The 17,552-nt window shown below is 45.6% G+C and overlaps 1 protein-coding gene across 1 annotated transcript in view; it reads left to right on the top strand.

The window, feature by feature from the left end:
• LOC146816683 (adhesion G protein-coupled receptor F1-like) overlaps window positions 1-17,552 on the top strand; it is a 512,362-nt gene that overhangs the window by 110,136 nt on the left and 384,674 nt on the right. Inside the window, exons 2-3 of the mRNA XM_085610576.1 lie at window positions 11,209-11,278; window positions 13,720-13,832. Coding sequence (XP_085466702.1) covers window positions 13,725-13,832 — 108 coding nt within the window. The 5' untranslated portion in view covers window positions 11,209-11,278; window positions 13,720-13,724. The remainder of the gene's footprint in view (window positions 1-11,208; window positions 11,279-13,719; window positions 13,833-17,552) is intronic.

The raw sequence follows: 17,552 nt of genomic DNA, 5'->3' as shown, positions 1-17,552 counted from the left end.
GTGCGCAAAGTACGGGAGGATTACCTCCTCCCCTCTAGGAGCTTCTAAAATGAAAGCTGGGGGCCAATCTGCCTCCGCTAGGAGGATATCATAGGTGGTAGTCAGATTATCCCCAAAAATCCCCTTTATTGTACGTTGTATGTCACCCTCAATTAGTAAGACTATTTCGTAAAGTCTGTCAGGGGGAGCCACTCTGGTGTCAGCTGTCTCAACAGTAACCAATGTATCAGTTGCTGTCGCCGCCAGAAATGGACGCAGAGCTTGACGGACTATGGTAATTTCCGCTGCGCTGTCCAGTAGCGTCAGCGCCCATGTCCGGTTCTGAAGCTGTGTCCGCACTATCTGAGGCATATCTTGCCGTCAGGGCAGCCACTTTCTTCTTCTGAAACGGGGATCTTTGTCGTGCAAATTCGTCCTGCTTGCCTTTACCTTCAGTCTGTCGGGGTTGGTCACGTGTTTGTGGAGCACCCCGACCTTTGCCACCGCCTCCGCCACCGGACTGTGAAGCCGATGTTTCCTGTGAAGAACGAGGAGAACGTTGTTCAGAAACCTGAAATCTATCAGGAGACTTAATAGTAGCACGATCACGCAGATCATAAGTGCGCTCACTACCTGACTGAACGGGAGAGGCAGGCCGAGACCCCTGTTTCTGCTGCTGCTTTCCCTGTTGTTTTGACCGCCAACTCTGTTTCGGAAAGTTTGGACGGTCATCCTTACCAGAGGCATCTGCCTTACCCTGCTGCTTAATTTCGGGAGTTTTCACGACAGGTTTAACTCCTAAAGAGCTACGACCCAAATCTCTGTATGCTGTCGAGATTATTTTCGCGAACTCCCGCGGCTTATCCTCATCAGCAACCTTCTTCAGTTCATCACGAACCTGGAATTGCATAGCATCACCCTTAAGGTTACACATTACCATGGTAGCCACCAGGTCAAACTGTCCGAGGAGCCGCATGCCTAATTCTATCGCAGACTCCACACCGTGGTTATCTTGAACACGTTTAATAACGGAGGGCAGTACCGACATAGACGGAGTGCCAAAGCACTGCGAGTACGTCGCTGCAAAGACCTTGCCCCAGTTTACACAATCATCAATGTCGGGGACCAAGTCTTTAGGCAAACTAATGGTAAGGATCCTGTGTTTCCCACAGGAGATGTATTCGGGTAAACCGCTTCTATTTGGTCAAATTTTTCAGCAAGCCAAAAAGGGAAATCATCCCTATTTTGGGGGCGCTTGCCCATAACAGAATTAACCATAACAGGACTAATGACCACCGCGTGGTGGTCAGTAGGCTGCCCCGCAACAGCAGGTGCCCCCGCCTGCACATTGCGTGACACGTACTGCACCAAAGCCCTATGTACTGTAATAAGGGCAGTGTGCAGCACACGCAAATCAGCCACCGGCACCGTTAGGTAACGGGGATGAGGCATATATCCGGGTAGTTCCGGCCAAGTGGCCCCTGCAATTGACAAAGGGCCCATTCTCGGCGGTATAACCGCATGGGGGAGGGCGCCATTAAACCAAATAAGATGCTGCCAAGCAGATATTGGTATTTCTTGTGTCCTATACGGTGTAAAGTTCGCAGGCACGGCAGTGGCAGTGTAAGTATGAAAAGAGTTATCGTCCTCACTCACCGCCGGAAGCGTCACCCAAGAGTAAAACAACTCATAAGGATGAGCCGCATCGGCTCCTACCACAAAGATTACGTTCATACCAGTGTCCGGCACCCCATACTGCGTCAAATGACGTCTCAGAGGTGCTCGACTGTGCGCCGCGATGTCGACCGCCATAAGGACAAGCTACACTCGAAGTAATCAGTAGCACAAGGGTTCAATAACCTTTTTAATAATCAAGCTTGAAAAAACCTATATCAACAGAAATAGGTAGGTCTAAATCCGTCAGACTTGTTATCCGGAAACAAGAATGAGGGTGTTGTGGACTAATATAAGCACTACTAAGGCGTTTCAACTCAGAGACCAAACTTTAGGTGCGCCATGTTGCAGGGATTCTGCTTATACACAGAACTATGCGTAGAACCCCAGGACCTCAGTGAATTGTGGTGTACCAGAAACTCACCTCAGAACCCAGAACCCAGTATCCGGCTAGCATAAGTGTCCCATTCGTTATCCGAGATTTAGCTCGGCGGTCCCAATGAAAAGACAACCCAGAACAAGCGACTCAGTGTACTCTCAGGAATGGTGGGAATCGGAAATACCTGTTTGTATATTATTCTCACATCAGTCCACAACAAGAATAAACAGAGACACGGTGAAAAATAAAAAGAGTTTATTTTATAGACCACGTGTCCTAAGATGCAGTACTTTGGCTAATACAAGCAGACAAATGATTAAGATCAAAACCATCAGCATCGTTACAATACCATAGAATATAAAGAGAGTGATCATGTTATAAAAGACAGTGGATACTACCACCTTCCCTTTAATAAGAAGCTAATATTATTATTATGCTAATAAAAGGTCTCTTAGGCTTGAAGGGGGGACCCCATACCTCAAAGATCAGCTTAGTGAAATCACATCACAGGAGCATGGAAGGCTCGTCTTCGGTCTGAATATTAAACATGATGTCCGCAATATTAATAGCACCAACTTTCAGGTATTCGCAGCTGCCTGTGTGTTATGGCTAAATAGTGAGTCGATCAACCTAGAGTGGAAAACATGCATTTTCTAATGACCCAGACTGTTCTTGTTACACCATGTACAGACCAAGGTCGCTGCGCAGAGCTCGGGATGGTAACAACAGATTGCTCTCGTGTGAGGCAAAGCGCGAGCCAGCAGTTTGTTTAAACAATAACATGTAGATGCAGTGTCGTGCGCAAAAGCAGCAAGATGGCTTTCTAACATCTAACGTGGTTATGCTAACTTAACAATGTATGTACGTATTAAGGGATTCCTTACTACAGTCTGGCCTGTGACCTCCTCCAGTGCCTTTGCCACTCTCGATCAGTATTCTGATAGTTGGGTATATCCAGCTAATTTTATTAGTCGTTAACTATGCCCGGTGAAAAATGGCAAATTGAATTAATTTAAATCTCGAATTACGAGACTTGGGATACTCCAGCAGCCTCGCCCATTCCTTGTCAGTGAGTACCCTGCCAAGCTCTGACTCCACTTCTCTCTTAGGGCCTCATGTAGGTAAATAAATTTTACCGGTTCTTAAATACCGAGCCGTACCGAATCGGTAAATTAGAATCGGTAAGTTACATGTAGGTAAAAATTCGGTAACAGTTACCGATTCGGTAACAGTCGGTAAATACGAATCGGAATTCACCGATTCGGTAAATACCGAGGTGATAATTACCGAATCGGAAAATACCGAGGTGGTATCTACCGAATCGGAAAATACCGAGGTGGTATCTACCGAATCGGAAAATACCGAATCGGTACGTACGGATTCGGTAAATAACATCACATGACTTGACGAAACAGCTAATCCTGTGCAACGACAGCCCACCCAACCAGGAACTGCCCACACCCAGGCAGGTGTACACAATTAGCCGAAGTGGCCACACCCAGGCAGGTGTACATAATTAGCCGACCCTGGAGAGGCTCGGAGTGCAGAGGAGAGGCAGGGAGCAGTTGCATGTGCGAGCGGGAAACGAACAGCATGTCCAGCCAGAGCACACAGAAAGACGGAGGGGAAAGGAGGAGGAAGCTCAAATTCAGCCCCAAGGAACTCCAGGTGCTGGTGGAGGAGGTGGTGAAGCAGCACCAGAAGCTGTTTGGGAGGCAATCCCTGCAAGTGCCTGAGGCCGAAAAGCGCAACATATGGCTGGCCATCCAGGCGCAGGTCAATGCTGTGGGAGTGACCCACAGGGAAATTGAGGTCCTCAAAAAGCGCTGGTATGACCTGAGGATTGTGACCAAGAGGAAGATGGGCGACATCCAGAAGGAGGCCAGCCAGACCGGAGGTGGAACCAACAGGGCACCTGCCCTCACCGAACTGGAGGAGCTGGTGGCGGCCACACTCGAGCAAGAGAGCGTCGTGGGTCTTGGGGACGCCGACAGCTCTGCCAGAGCCGCAACACACCAAGGTAAGACGAAAGCACAGCAATGTAGCCGCCCCTACCCTTATCCCACATCCCCCATTGTGACACGAGAATCACACTGCAGTCCACACGTGTCAGTGCAGACAGGCAATGCATTCCGGGAGATGTAGTCAGGGCAACACTAACCATGACGTAAATGTCACAGGGCAACAAGGCATGTCACGCACTCGAGGCACAAGGAGACAGAGGACAGATTGGAATGTGAAATGATTTATTGTGACGCTTGCAATGCAGCCCTTCGGGGACACTGAGCCAATGTTGTTTTTCTGTCCACAGATGTGACATCATGCAGTACAGGGCATGCTGCAGGGGAGACGGCACACCGGCCACAAAAATCACCTCTAGCCAGCACGAGTGCAGACCAGGGAGCAGGCCCACTTGCAGCCGCACCACCTACGCAGCCAGCCTCGCCGCACACAGAGCCAGCATCACCTCACCGAGAGCCAGCATCACCACCACCAGAGCCAGCATCGCCACTCATGTTCGATTCACCGGCCACATCTCCGGTTGCAGGTGTGAGAATGAGGAGGCGTCCAGCAGCCAGGCTACGAGCCTTAGACACCTCGTCAGACGACAGCATGGGCCCAGAAGACCGCACCGGGCCCCAGGAAGGGAGCCATCCCACTGTGCCCCAAACATCACAGGCAGCACAGACGGGAGCAAGAGGGCGCCGCAGGTCGCGTGTCCAGAGTCCACCAGCACCCACTGACGGCCATGGTGTCTTCTTGGGGCTCGAGGGCCAAATGTTGAAGCAACAGCGCCTGCAATCAAAGGCAGTAATGTCAGTCCAGAGGCACATGCGGGTGATGAGGACAAGCTTAGTCAACATGGACACAAACATTGGCGGCATGGCTGCGGGCATTCGGGACATGTCCCAGTCAATCCAGCAGTTGTGCAGCAAATTAGATGCTGACATCGAAGCACGGCGCCGGGAACGCCAGAGAAGGGACACTACCAGCAGGGCACTCAACCGTCTGGCAACTGCGACTTCCCTACTTTGCCGGCGCTCTGTGACGATGCAGGAGGGCCTAACACAGTGCTGCAGCGACCTGTCACGGGGGATGGTGCAGGTGACAAGTGCACTAGGGGTGCTATTGACAAGTCAGGCGTCGACAACTGCTGCAGGGGATGCTGCGGAGAGCATCGACACCAGCAGCAGCATCACACCCCCCGTCCCCGAAGCACGCAGGAGCAGCAGGCGGCTTGGGGTTGGCTCTAGTGAGGATGCACAGGCCGTGCAATCCACCACTGCAGCGCGTATGCGCAAACATTGATGTGGCCCTGCTTATCCACTTGCCATTGGGTGACGTAACCCTGGACATACTCATTGTATAGATGGCATATTGCCAGATTGGCCTGTTCATGTGTTCATGGCGTGGTGCCACATTAAACTACGTCATGACTTCTCACGACTCGCTGTGTCCCCTCACTTACTCAGAAATAGTTGCATGTGATCTCTGCCCGTCTCTCTCTCCCATCGATTGCAGTTGGCACTCTAGCTGCGCTGCCCTCTGGCTGGCCTGACTCATCCTCGTTGTCCTCAAAATATGTTAGTTCCACATCTGTACCTTTTTTCGTGGCAAGGTTGTGCAGCATTGCACAAGTGGCAATTATCTTGCAGCAGGTGATGGGTTTGTACTGGCGTGCGCCTCCGCTCTTGTGGAGGCAGCGGAACCTGCTCTTCAGCAGTCCAAACGTGCGCTCCACCACATTGCGTGTAGATTTGTGGGCCACGTTGTATCGTCTCTCACTCTGGGTTGCTGGGTGTAGGTAGGGAGTGAGGATGAATGAACGGCATGCATATGCACTGTCGCCTGGATGAGTAAAAGGGAACCATCAGTTACATGCCTCTATACACTCTGATTTGCAGGTTTCAAGGGGCGTCACTGTTACTTACCCAGCAGGTATCCCTCTCCGAATTCTCCGGCTCTCAGTCGTGTGTAGATCCCACTATTCTGGAAGATGTAAGAGTCGTGGGTGCTCCCAGGAAACTTTGCAACAATATCTGTGATGATGTTCCCTGCATCACAGATCACCTGCACATTGATGGAGTGGGTGGACTTCCTGTTCCTGTAGATGTGCTCTGTGTCAGCTGGAGGACAGATTGGGATGTGTGTACCATCAATACAGCCGATGACATGGGGGAACTGTGCCATGTGATAAAAGTCTGTTTTTGTTTTCTGCAGTGCAGCCTGTGTGTTTGGGAAGCTGATGTAGTGGTGCATTCTCTGCATCATGGCATCCAGGAACTTCCTGAAGAAACGTGACAGGCAACTCTGGGATACCCCACCCACCGCAGCTATCACCACCTGATAACTGCCGGATGCCAACAGATGTAGGCTGCAGAGCACCTGCACATGTGGGGGTATGGCGTGCGCCCTTCTTATTGGCTGGTCCAGGAGTGGGTGAAGGTCCCTGATTAAGTCCATGATGGTTTCGGGGTGTAGCCTGTACCTCTCATGTATCTCTGCATCAGTCAGCTGGAATAGTGTGATGCGCTGTCTGTAGATTTGTTCCTCCCGTCGCCACACCCTCAGTCCTGCTGCCTGTAGACGTAGGCGCCTTGCAATGACGTACATGGCGGCCATGTTGTCCACGCTGTTGCATTTTGGGATTGCTTATGTGCATTGTTGATGGTTACCACCTGCTTTCCATCCGTGTTAATTACCGACTCTTATTTACCGATTTTCCTGGATTTCTTAATTACCGACTGCTCCTACATGTCATTTTCAATTTTTACCACTTCATATTTACCACTTCATATTTACCGATTCGTTAATAATGTATTCGGTAAATATGAATCGGTATTTTAGAATTCGGTAACTATGAATCGGTATTTACCGCCTCATATTTACCGAAAAGTGGTTTTTGGACTCCTACATCTCACTTGTCTGAATACCGGTCGGTAACGGCATATTTACCGAAAATCGGCCGTTACCGACCGGTATTTGGCTACCTACATGAGGCCCTTAGTGTTGTAAGTGATGTCAATAGATGGACACAGAGCCCTCTATAGAGCCATCGCAGCAAGTGCCGACCATGTCCAATTGTGTGCAATGCTCTCAATATTTCATATGATAGTAGCTCGTGATCATCCGCTGCCCAGTATCTATGGACATATCGCAGGAGACTGGCATGTGTTAGGAAACGGGTGTGTGGGAGGTTGTGTATGTGTGTATGTGAAATCTTCATGTGTTATGAGAGTTCTTTAAGCAAGCAAGTCCCCCACTTGATGATCCCTTCGCATTCTCAGGGTATAAGCCTACTGCTTGTTAATGTACCTGAGGTAGTGGGGAGGACACGTAGAACGATGTTGGGGATGTACGGCGCCTAAACCGAGGAATACTGCTGTGCCTTCTTCCAGTATGACATCGCAATATGTAAAAGCAGTGTATGTGAGGGTAGAAATGCGGCACCCGGACATAAGAAGCGATGAAGCCTGCCGCTTTCTAATTGCGCTACGGTAAGATTTATTTGTGATAGGTTATGGCCAGCAAGTCCGTATGCTAACCACTGCTGTTGCCCAGTTATACAGAATGCCCTAAAATCAGGAGCTCCCATCCCTCCTTTATCCGTTGGCAGTTGGAGCTTTGATAAGCTGACTCTGCAATGTCCTTGCTCAGATATTTCAGTCAACGGAGTGTTAATTTGCTGGAAAAAACCCAGTAGGGTTCACGATTGGTAAGTTCATAAAGTGGTATAGAATGCGCTGCAACATCACCATTGTGACCAGTGCAAGCCGACCGCCCACTAATAGGGGCAATGTTGTCCAAAAGGCCACGTGTGATTTGGGCGCTGCAATTGCATGTGAGGGGTTGCCTTCTAATATGCCAGGGCTATCACTGTATGTTTGAATACAGAAGTAATGGAAAGTTAAGGGGCTACTTGAATCACAAATTCATCAAAACATAGGTTGGATTTAGCATATGTACCAGCAAAGGAGTATGCACTAGATTTGGCTGCGGTAGTGTGGAGACCAGAAAGGGTCTCAAATGTAGAAAGCCTTTGGGCCGACTTTATCTGCTCTTCTTGTATATCTTTGAAATGCAAGATAATTTTGTCTGCATATTGCAAGATGGTGTGGAATTGGGTGTCTACTGGAATCCCATTATGTCCCGCTTCCTGTCTAAGTCTTTGTGCTATGGGTTCCACAGCGAGGATGCAGAGGAACGAGGAAAGAGGACAACCCTACCTAGTGCCTCATCGAACCGGACAGGATTGGGAGATATTGGGATCCGTTTTAGCCCACGCCATGGGGCAGTATCTAATAACTTGACCCAACTGATGTAGGCCAGAGGTATCCTGAAACGTGTCAATGTTGCGGGCATGTAGTTCCAATCCAGAGAATTAAGGGGCACATGCATCAAGGTAATCATTGCTATCACCTAATAGCGAATTTCAAGGATTTACTATTTGGTAATCGCAAATGCCTATGCATGAAGGATTTGCAAGTATGTTTGCAAATCCTTAACATTCCCTAACGGTGAATCGCAAAGTGCGATTTGCTATTAGGGAATGCATTCCCATTCATTCCTATGGGCCTATAGGCCCATAGGAATTAATAAAAAGGCATTCGCAATTTGCAATCACCAAATTGGCAATCGCAAATTGCGAATGCAATTGCAAGGGTGCTAGTGGGCCTAAAGCCCCCCTTGATGTACCCCCAAAAAGGTAAGTGTGCACATGTGGCGCACACACGTGCCCTAAGGCAGTGCTTAATTTGTAAAATATTAAGTGCCAGGGCTCAGACCAGGAGGCTACTGCAGCCTGTACCACGATCGCCCTTGTCATTGCTGCCAAAAAGCTACTAACCATCTCTCTCGCATGTAAATGCGACAGTTCAGATTATTCCAATTCCCCAAAGCTAAAGGAATGGCTGGGGAGGCAGGTATTAGCAATTTTAATATATATTATATTCCTAAACAACTGTTCTGCTCAACTCTAAATTAGATGAGCAGTGCCACCATGTGGTAGATTGTTCTAATTATGTTGTTGACAATTAGGTGCCGGTGCTGAGCACTGGAAACCAATTAAGTGCCGGTGCTGAGCATCGGAAAGCACCGGCTCAAATTAAGCACTCCCTAAGGGCATGTGTGTGCACCACATGGCACTTGGAAAATGCACTTCTGTGCATTTTTTAAAGGATTCGCAAATTACCCTCAACTTGAAGTTGATGGCAATTAGCGATTCCTAAATGCAAAGCTGCATTTTGGAAATGCTACATGCTGCGCATTTAGGCTTCCCTAAATGCATTTGCAAGTTAGGTAATCGTAAAAATTGAGATTACCTGTTTTGCAAATGCAATGCCTTTGATGCATCGGAAAAGGCATTTTACCAGTCGCAAACAGGCCGATTCTGCAAATTGGCCCATTTGCGACCGGTAAAATGCTTAATGTATGTGTCCCCAAATGCCTGATGGATGTCTAATGATAGTTTGGGTCCACAGACCCTTGGCGTCTGATTGACCAACTGCAACAGAGCAAAATGTGTTCCTGTCGCCATTGCAAGATGTTGGGCTCAGTTCCTTGTCCTAAAAAACAAAATAAATAGGAATGATAAGGGACAGGATTGACATCCAGCGCCGGCTCCTCCGCAATGGCGGAGGAGTGTGGCCCAAATGGCTCAGAGCCAGCAACTGAAAAATAAAACAATATTTTATTTTTCAGCTGCTGGCTGAGCCAGCATGTGTTGGGAGGGCGGGCCACGCCATGGGAGGGAGGAGCAATGGATGATATGTGCACTTCTAAGTGCTCATGTTTGTTCGGCCGGCCGTCTTAGGCTGGCCAAAAAGACATATGCAGTATTGCACAGCCGGTGGGAGAAAAAGCACAGTTTTAAACCATCCCGCTCAGGTCAATCGCTGCGCTTCTCTCATGGTTGGTAATAGCATGAGAGAATCTGCTGGGACCAGGAAGCAGAGGAACACAGACGAGCGTAGCGGGCGGCAGATTCAGGTAAGTCTTTATTTTTTTAATATTAACCCCCCTGTGCTGCCCCCACACCCACTATCCGCTCCATCACTTTTTGTTTGTGTTGGCCATCACTGTTGACATTCCCGGTCTACTTTCATCATGTGAGGAGGCAGGGGGGCTCCAAATAGGCCCCTGAGGTAAAAATAAAAACATAAATATTGCTGCAGGGTCCACGGACTCCGAGGCAGGGTTTGAAGACCCCAATGTGGCTCTTAAGTTCACAAACCCTGGCTCATGGTCCCCAAGCCCATTAAGACTCATGGGACCTTGTTGAACATCCCATGTGGTTCGCGGACCTGGGAATGGGTCTGAGGACCCTACAGAATGTCCAGCAAGGGCACATGAGTCTGGGATCCATAAACCCAAAACTCGTCCAAAGGCCATGCCCAGCTGTAGGTGACCTGCAATGCAGTCAACCTCTGCAGGGCATAGCCGAAAGAAATGCGCAGCAGGGGTTAGCCGGCCATATGGAGGTTTGACAGAGCCATGGTTAACGTGGAGATATGGTCAGTATTGTTCATAACATCTTAACAAAGTTTAAAAGGCCCTCAGAAATTAGCTCACAAAACTACAGTTAAACTGCAGTTCTGGTAAGGAATTAAAACTAGAAAAACACTAACAATTTTAAGTTATGGTTACTATCCGCACAACTCCGATTTTTCCCCTTTGTGATCATGCATTGAATATGTACTGTTTCTGGAGCTTTTTTCTAATCTTCCTATTTTGATCATTTTAGCTAGTTTTGTTTTTTACGGCTATTTTATTCATATTTCCCATTATGTTTTTCGATTCCCTTGAGCAACACTCCTCACTCGCTGTGGACCTATCAGTGCGTCATTTCTCAAATGTGTTTATGTCTTTCTATGCTGTTATCCATGGCACTTCATGTATATTCTCTAATGTCTCACTTGCTGCTCTAGCCTAGCTGTCAAATGTGAGGCAAGGAACCATCAGGGAAACCTGCCTACATCTGTGAACTGGGCGGATTGACACCCTATTCTAGCCAGTGAACCACACGTGCATTGTGGCAAAGTCCACGCGTGTATTTAGTATGTTGTCACTTGATCTATATGTCTTTAACTAATTAATGTTTTGAAAAAAATACTTATCTTTGGCCACATAGTAAACAATGATATAATTCTCATATGTTCACTTATTTACCTCTTTAGAAACCCTGCTAACCTGGAAGAAACTAATGGCAAATTTGATCCAAATCCCTACAGTTGACATTTAATTGATGTAAGTATGGCTCGTCTCAAGCTAGACGCACCAGTGTTTCTGTTTTCGCGGGTTCTGCATATCTGTATGGTATTGTGAATAGATATTCATCATAATCCTATTTTATATCTTACATCTTTAGTTGTATTTAACATACACCCCTGTATATCATTTAGTATTTTCCATCATGATATTAATAATGATAATCGCTCAGAAACAAGATGGAACCAGCTGAGTGCCTTACTCTAGCTTCATTTAATGTCACACAAATTTACTGTAGTCATTGTTCCTTCTTACCTGCTTTATTTTTTGCAATGGTCTCGTGAATATGTCTAAAACAACACACTTTTCAATATGTCTCCATTATAAAACAACTTGTAGACCATCCTAACTTTGTTTCACAGATTTATTTAAATTCTACAGTGACATGGCAGGGTGCCCAGCACTCAGTGTGTGCTTCTGCCACATTGGTGAATCCACTTTTGGCAAGAGATCCCCTCTGACACAGCAGTGATCTCTAAATTGGGTGGGCAGTTTTCAACTAGGCAGTGGAAGTTGGGGGTCACTGGTGTTCCAGCAGAGATGGTCGGCCATCTTTCCACTTCTAAATGAGGCCATATATTCCATTCACAATGGCATGCACATATATCATTTTATGGTACCTTGGCTGTTAGACGAGTCTTGTTATCCAACCTGAAATGGAATCTCAAAGAATCGTCCAGATTTAGAATATTTTAATACACACCTTATTTATTTAGGACAGGCCACTATAAAATCATTACAAAATCTATGAATTCCATCATTCTTATGTGCAATCCATTTTCATCTGTCCTCATCGAGAATGTAGAGACTTATTCCCATTCTAGGTTCAGACAGATCAGGGCGGCATCTAGAACATGACACATATGCCTCTGAGCCGCACATAGCAGAAAAAAGTGAGCCAAATATCCATGACCTCACAGCATTAATGACAAATCATTAGGAATGACATTTTGTACTCCTCTGTTCCCTGCATAAGACCATAACCCTATTTATTTGACACAGTCTCCCAACCCATCCTCATCCAACATCTACACCACATCGGAATCCAGGTGCATGCACTCTTTCTGTGCACAACTCCACTCTACGCCAATATTGCACTGTAACCCACTGCATTCTTTGTCAGTACTCTGTACACCAATGCACTTTACTCTGTAACACTCAACTCTGTGCCCCTGCACTCTACGTCAATCCACTATATGCCACTGCACTCTACACCACTCTACTCTTAACCACTGCACTCTATGCCAATGCACTCTATTTTGCATCACTGTACTCTATGCCACTGTTCTCTTCGCCACTCTACTCCATTCTACACCGCTGCCCGCTATCACTCCCCTGTGCAACACTGCACTCTCTGCCACTGAACTCCACGGCACTCTACTCCACTCTGCGCCACTCCACTCTGCGCGACTCAACTCTATGCTGCTGCGCTTTATGCCACTCTGCTCCTAATCACTGCACTCTATGCCAATGCAATCTACACAACTGCACTCTGTCACTGCACTGTATGCCACTGCACTTTATCTGCATCACTATACTGCTCTCTTTGCCACTCTACTCCAATTTACACCACTGCACTCTGACACTCTTCTGTACAACACTGCACTATCTTCCACTAAACTCTATGGCACTATACTCTACTCTGCACCATTCTATCCTGCTGCACTCTGCACCACTCTATGCTAATCTGCTCTGCACCACTCTACGCCAGTGCACTGTATGCCAATCAAATCTGCTCTGCACTCTTTCGCCACTGCACTCTATGCCACTCGACTGTACTCTGCCTCACTGCCCTCAGCATCACTCAACTCTACGCCACTCCACTCTGCACCACTCTACTGCACTATTTTCCCACTGCATTCTACACCACTCTACTTTGCTCTGTGCCGCTCCACTCTGTGCAACTTCACTCTGCGCTAATCCACTGTACTGTGCACCACTCTAATCTGTGCCACTGCATTCTACGACGCTGCATTGTATGCCGCTGAATTCAATGCACTCTGCACCATGATACTCTGCAACACTGGACGCCAATGCACTCTACACCAGTTCACTCTACTCTGTGCCACTCCAGTGTATTCCACTCTGTGCAACGCCACACTATGCCACTCCAAGACACAATACTCTGTATCACTCCACAGCACTCTACTCCACTCTTCGCCATTCCACTGTACGACACTCCACTTTGCGCCATGCTGAACAGCAGCCACGCTGGTGTACAAAGTGGCTAAAACACATGGCCAAAGCAAATAACTCTTGCATAGGCGAGACCTATTGGCTCTCCCAATGCTTGTTTCTATTTGACAATCAGCCCAATAGTCTCTAACTCGTTACTGGAGTTTAGACTTGATTCAAAGTCAGTATGTGAACTAGAATATACAGTCTTTGGTAAACATATATTCTTTTTATCTGTCTCCCAGGACAAATGCCACGTTCTGCAAGAATGTCATCCTTATGCTTTTACCTCTGGCTTATATTTTTCTTGGAAATCAACGTTTTCGTCGTGAGCACCAACAACAAAGTCTCAATCCAGGTATGGCGGCAGTACAGAACCAAGATAACGAATTCTCAGATATTTATTCAGACATTACTATTTTTAACCTATGCATTTCTATATATTCCTAATTTAAAACGTTTTGTTTATTTAATACGTCATCTTAACAAAAGAGAGGGACCCTTTCTTACCAAAAGAGGTAGGGCACCAATTAGACCAAGAGTCGAAAAATAGAACCCCCTTTGGGCCAAATCTAATATGTATTGCACAGTACAGAAAAATTCATTATTAAAATCAACAATTCTTCAACATTATTAAAAAAGAGCATAAAGAAAACATACATCAAATTTAAAATTCATGTAATCACTAAAGGATAAAATATATCATCATTAATAAACCCTCATTCAACAGAAAACAAAGTGGGAGAGTACATTAGACAATTTTATCATGTCATTGAACAAACACCAGTCTGTAACAGACTATTTGTTTAGTCGGAATATTTTTTATGTTTGGTACTCGTACACTAACAAATGTTTAGGTGGGTTCTAGGATTTTTACAGCCACCTTCTTCAGGAATAACGATATCTCCCAGCCACAATTTATTCTCTTTATTCCTCAAGAGAAGAAACTTCTAGGCACACTCAAAGGAGTTTGAATATTCAAGGGATGAAGGTAAGTATTGCTCCACATACACTTGTATCTGTTTTGCAGTCAATAACTGTCAAGGAAATATAGAGAAGAAGGGTACATCACCTTCGAATTTGTAACAGGATAGGTTCCACATCAATAATATTAGATGGTGGAAGCACTTTTCTAATAGATTTCAGTGAGTGTCGATACACCTCCTACAGGTCAGTAAAGCCACTGTTGTCTATCCGGTATCCGACAGAGCAAATCCTTTGTGGAGCCATACGAAGGGGCATATATACATCAATACTTACCTTCATCCCCTGAATATTCAAACTCCTTTGAGTCTGCCTAGGAGTTTCTGCTCGTGAGGAATAAATTGTGGCTGGGAGATATCGGTTTTCCTGAAGAAGGTGGCTGTGACATCCTAGCACCCCCCGAAACGCGTCGATGCTTCACAGATTTGATACACTAGATCTTTGGGACATTTGTTAGTATATGAGAACCAAACAGGAAAAATGTTCCGACAAAACAAATGATCTGTTACAGACTGCTGTTTTTTTAGTGACATGGTAAAATTGTCTAATGTACTCTCCGACCTTGTTTTCTGTTGAATGAGGGTTTATTAATGATGATATATTTTATCCTTTAGTGATTACAAGAATTTTACATTTTATGTATGTTTTTTTAATGCTGTTTTCCATGCTCTTTTGTGATAATGTTGAAGAATTGGTGATTTTAATAATTAATGTTTCTGTACTGTGATTTTATTGAATACATATTAGATTTTCTAGAGAAAATTTGCTGGCACTGTGTAGATATTTACACTCTTCAGTCCATATTTGTCTTTTGGCGATATTGGTTCATCATCTGTTTGCATGTATGAGAGTTTCATTATTTAGTTTCCAAAAGGGGTTTCTATCTTGTGCCTATTTAATACGTCATACATCACTTTTGCCAGTTCTAATAACGGTGATAACAGGCTTTAAAATTACACAATTTATTGGACCGCGGTTTATCAACTTCAGACAAATGGAAGGTGGAACCAGTCTTGACACTATTTGAACTGTGACCTAAAGATCACATTAGAAGTCTGAGGCAAGCCGTGGTGGCTGGTCACTTTTTAAAGTGGTGGGGTGTAAAAATTTGAGAAGAGTTACAATTAGCGAGGAAAGCAAGTGTGCCTGACTAACATAAGGACCGTTCGGGGGTGTTGGCTTCTAAGAAAAGTTTGAGGAACTGAGCGACAAATTATGCATTTTAAAGCTAATTTTGGAGAGAAAGCAATAAGGACATTCCTCATAGTCATTAAAAAATCACAAACACATTTGACCCTGTTTGGGTGTGTTGAAGTTGACATGCTAGGAGAGAAGGGTAGTGGGGAGGTGGTACCATTATGAGTACACAAATAAGAGAAAGCACCCACTTCCACTGGTACAAAAATTATCTCCTTGAAATATACCCAAAGGCCTGCCCTCGTGTCACACTTATCACAGGAGCGCACCTCAATTCAGGGAACATTCAATACCACTAGGTATGCAGATTTGCATGAGAGCGGCATTTTATCTTAGAAAATGCAAGAAAACCTTTAGAAGAAACATAACATTGCATACCCTAATGTTCAGTAGAGGTGGGTGAGCCACTGAAAGCTTGAGCCAGGCTCAAGCCAGATGCCTGGTTCTGGCTCAGCTTGCGACCTTTTGGACCCTGAGGCCCAAAACGAGCTATGCTTTCATGTGGCTTCTGCCTGACACCCACCCTCTGACTTCATGCACCATAAATTAAAAACAAAGCATTGTCGTTTGTTATAAAACCAGAGAGAGTAATTGATACCAATCTCGTGGCTGAATTACACAACATAAAAACTAGAAAACTCGCGCTTCCTCGTTTGACTAAATGTGTGATCCTAGACAAATATTTTATTTCAACCTGCCTCCTTTTTCTTCACTATCCCATTTGAAAGCTCATTCAGATACATGAGTAAAGGATGCATGTTGTATAAACCTTCTAGTCCAGGGAGGGGTTTACAAATTCTGGGGTGGGCCCTAAAGGGGGTCTTAACTAATCCCTGGTGGGGGGGTGGCGCCAGGCTTTGGGTAAAAGAAACTGCATGCTGACAGCATAGCTTTTTTTTAAGCTTAAAACAAATGATCAGATGTACGTCACCCTGTAATGGACCAATAATAACATCTTTTGTGGTTTATATCTGTCTGGGAGTATGTGTCAAAAGGGAAGGGACTCCAGATATTCTTCAAACGTCCCCACCCTCATTTTGGATAGTCACTCTGTGGATACTTTTACACGTTAGTAAGGCCCAGCTAACTAGAACGGTATGTTTGGCAATTGTATTTGATTGCATTTTTAAAAGGTTGAATAGAATAATTGTGAACATTCCTGGGGGAGGGAGATATTTTTTTTTTAATGCATACCGGGGTGGGAGGGGCATGGCATTAAAATTATTGAAGACCACTGCTCTAGTCTATTATATGACTCTAGGCCACAAATAGGCCACGTTTGACACTTGACTAGCCTCTAAGGGGCATATTATCAAGCCAGGCGATAAAATTATCGCCGCTTTAGCGGCAGAAAACTGCCGCTAAAACGGCGATAATGGGCTTGATAATATCCTCAATGGAATTCCAATTGAAGCCCATGTTAGATGTGAAGGACGTCTAACATGGGCTTCAATTGGAATTCCATAGACCATATTATCAAGCACATTATCGCCGTTTAAGCGGCAGTTTTCTGCCGCTAAAGCGGCGATAATTTTATCGCCTGGCTTGATAATATGCCCCTTAGTGCTTAGTTTCTAAATGTAATCTTCAAAAACGATTATTTTTAATAAACGCCTCTCAATGCTGTGATATATTTTGATGTACTGAGGAGACATGCTTCCCTTTGTTAAAGAAATACACTATCTTGAGATCTAAAGAATCTTTTAACATGTTTACAAAATATCTGCTGCTTAATTTACATGCAAACTATTTTCAAGAAGCTCGGCTCGTGCACGGACTCTTAGAGCCGAGCCAGAGGCTGGGCTCGACCCTTTCTGATAATTTCTTGGCTTCGCCGACCTTTAATTACCAGTAGCAAATGCTTACCCTTGAATGATTTAAAATTTTAAAAAACTGC

This window comes from Triturus cristatus, chromosome 6, assembly GCF_964204655.1.
Source record: "Triturus cristatus chromosome 6, aTriCri1.1, whole genome shotgun sequence".
NCBI lineage: Eukaryota > Metazoa > Chordata > Amphibia > Caudata > Salamandridae > Triturus > Triturus cristatus.
Note: the sequence above shows the minus strand (reverse complement) of the source record. Positions and strands in the feature narration are given on the sequence as shown.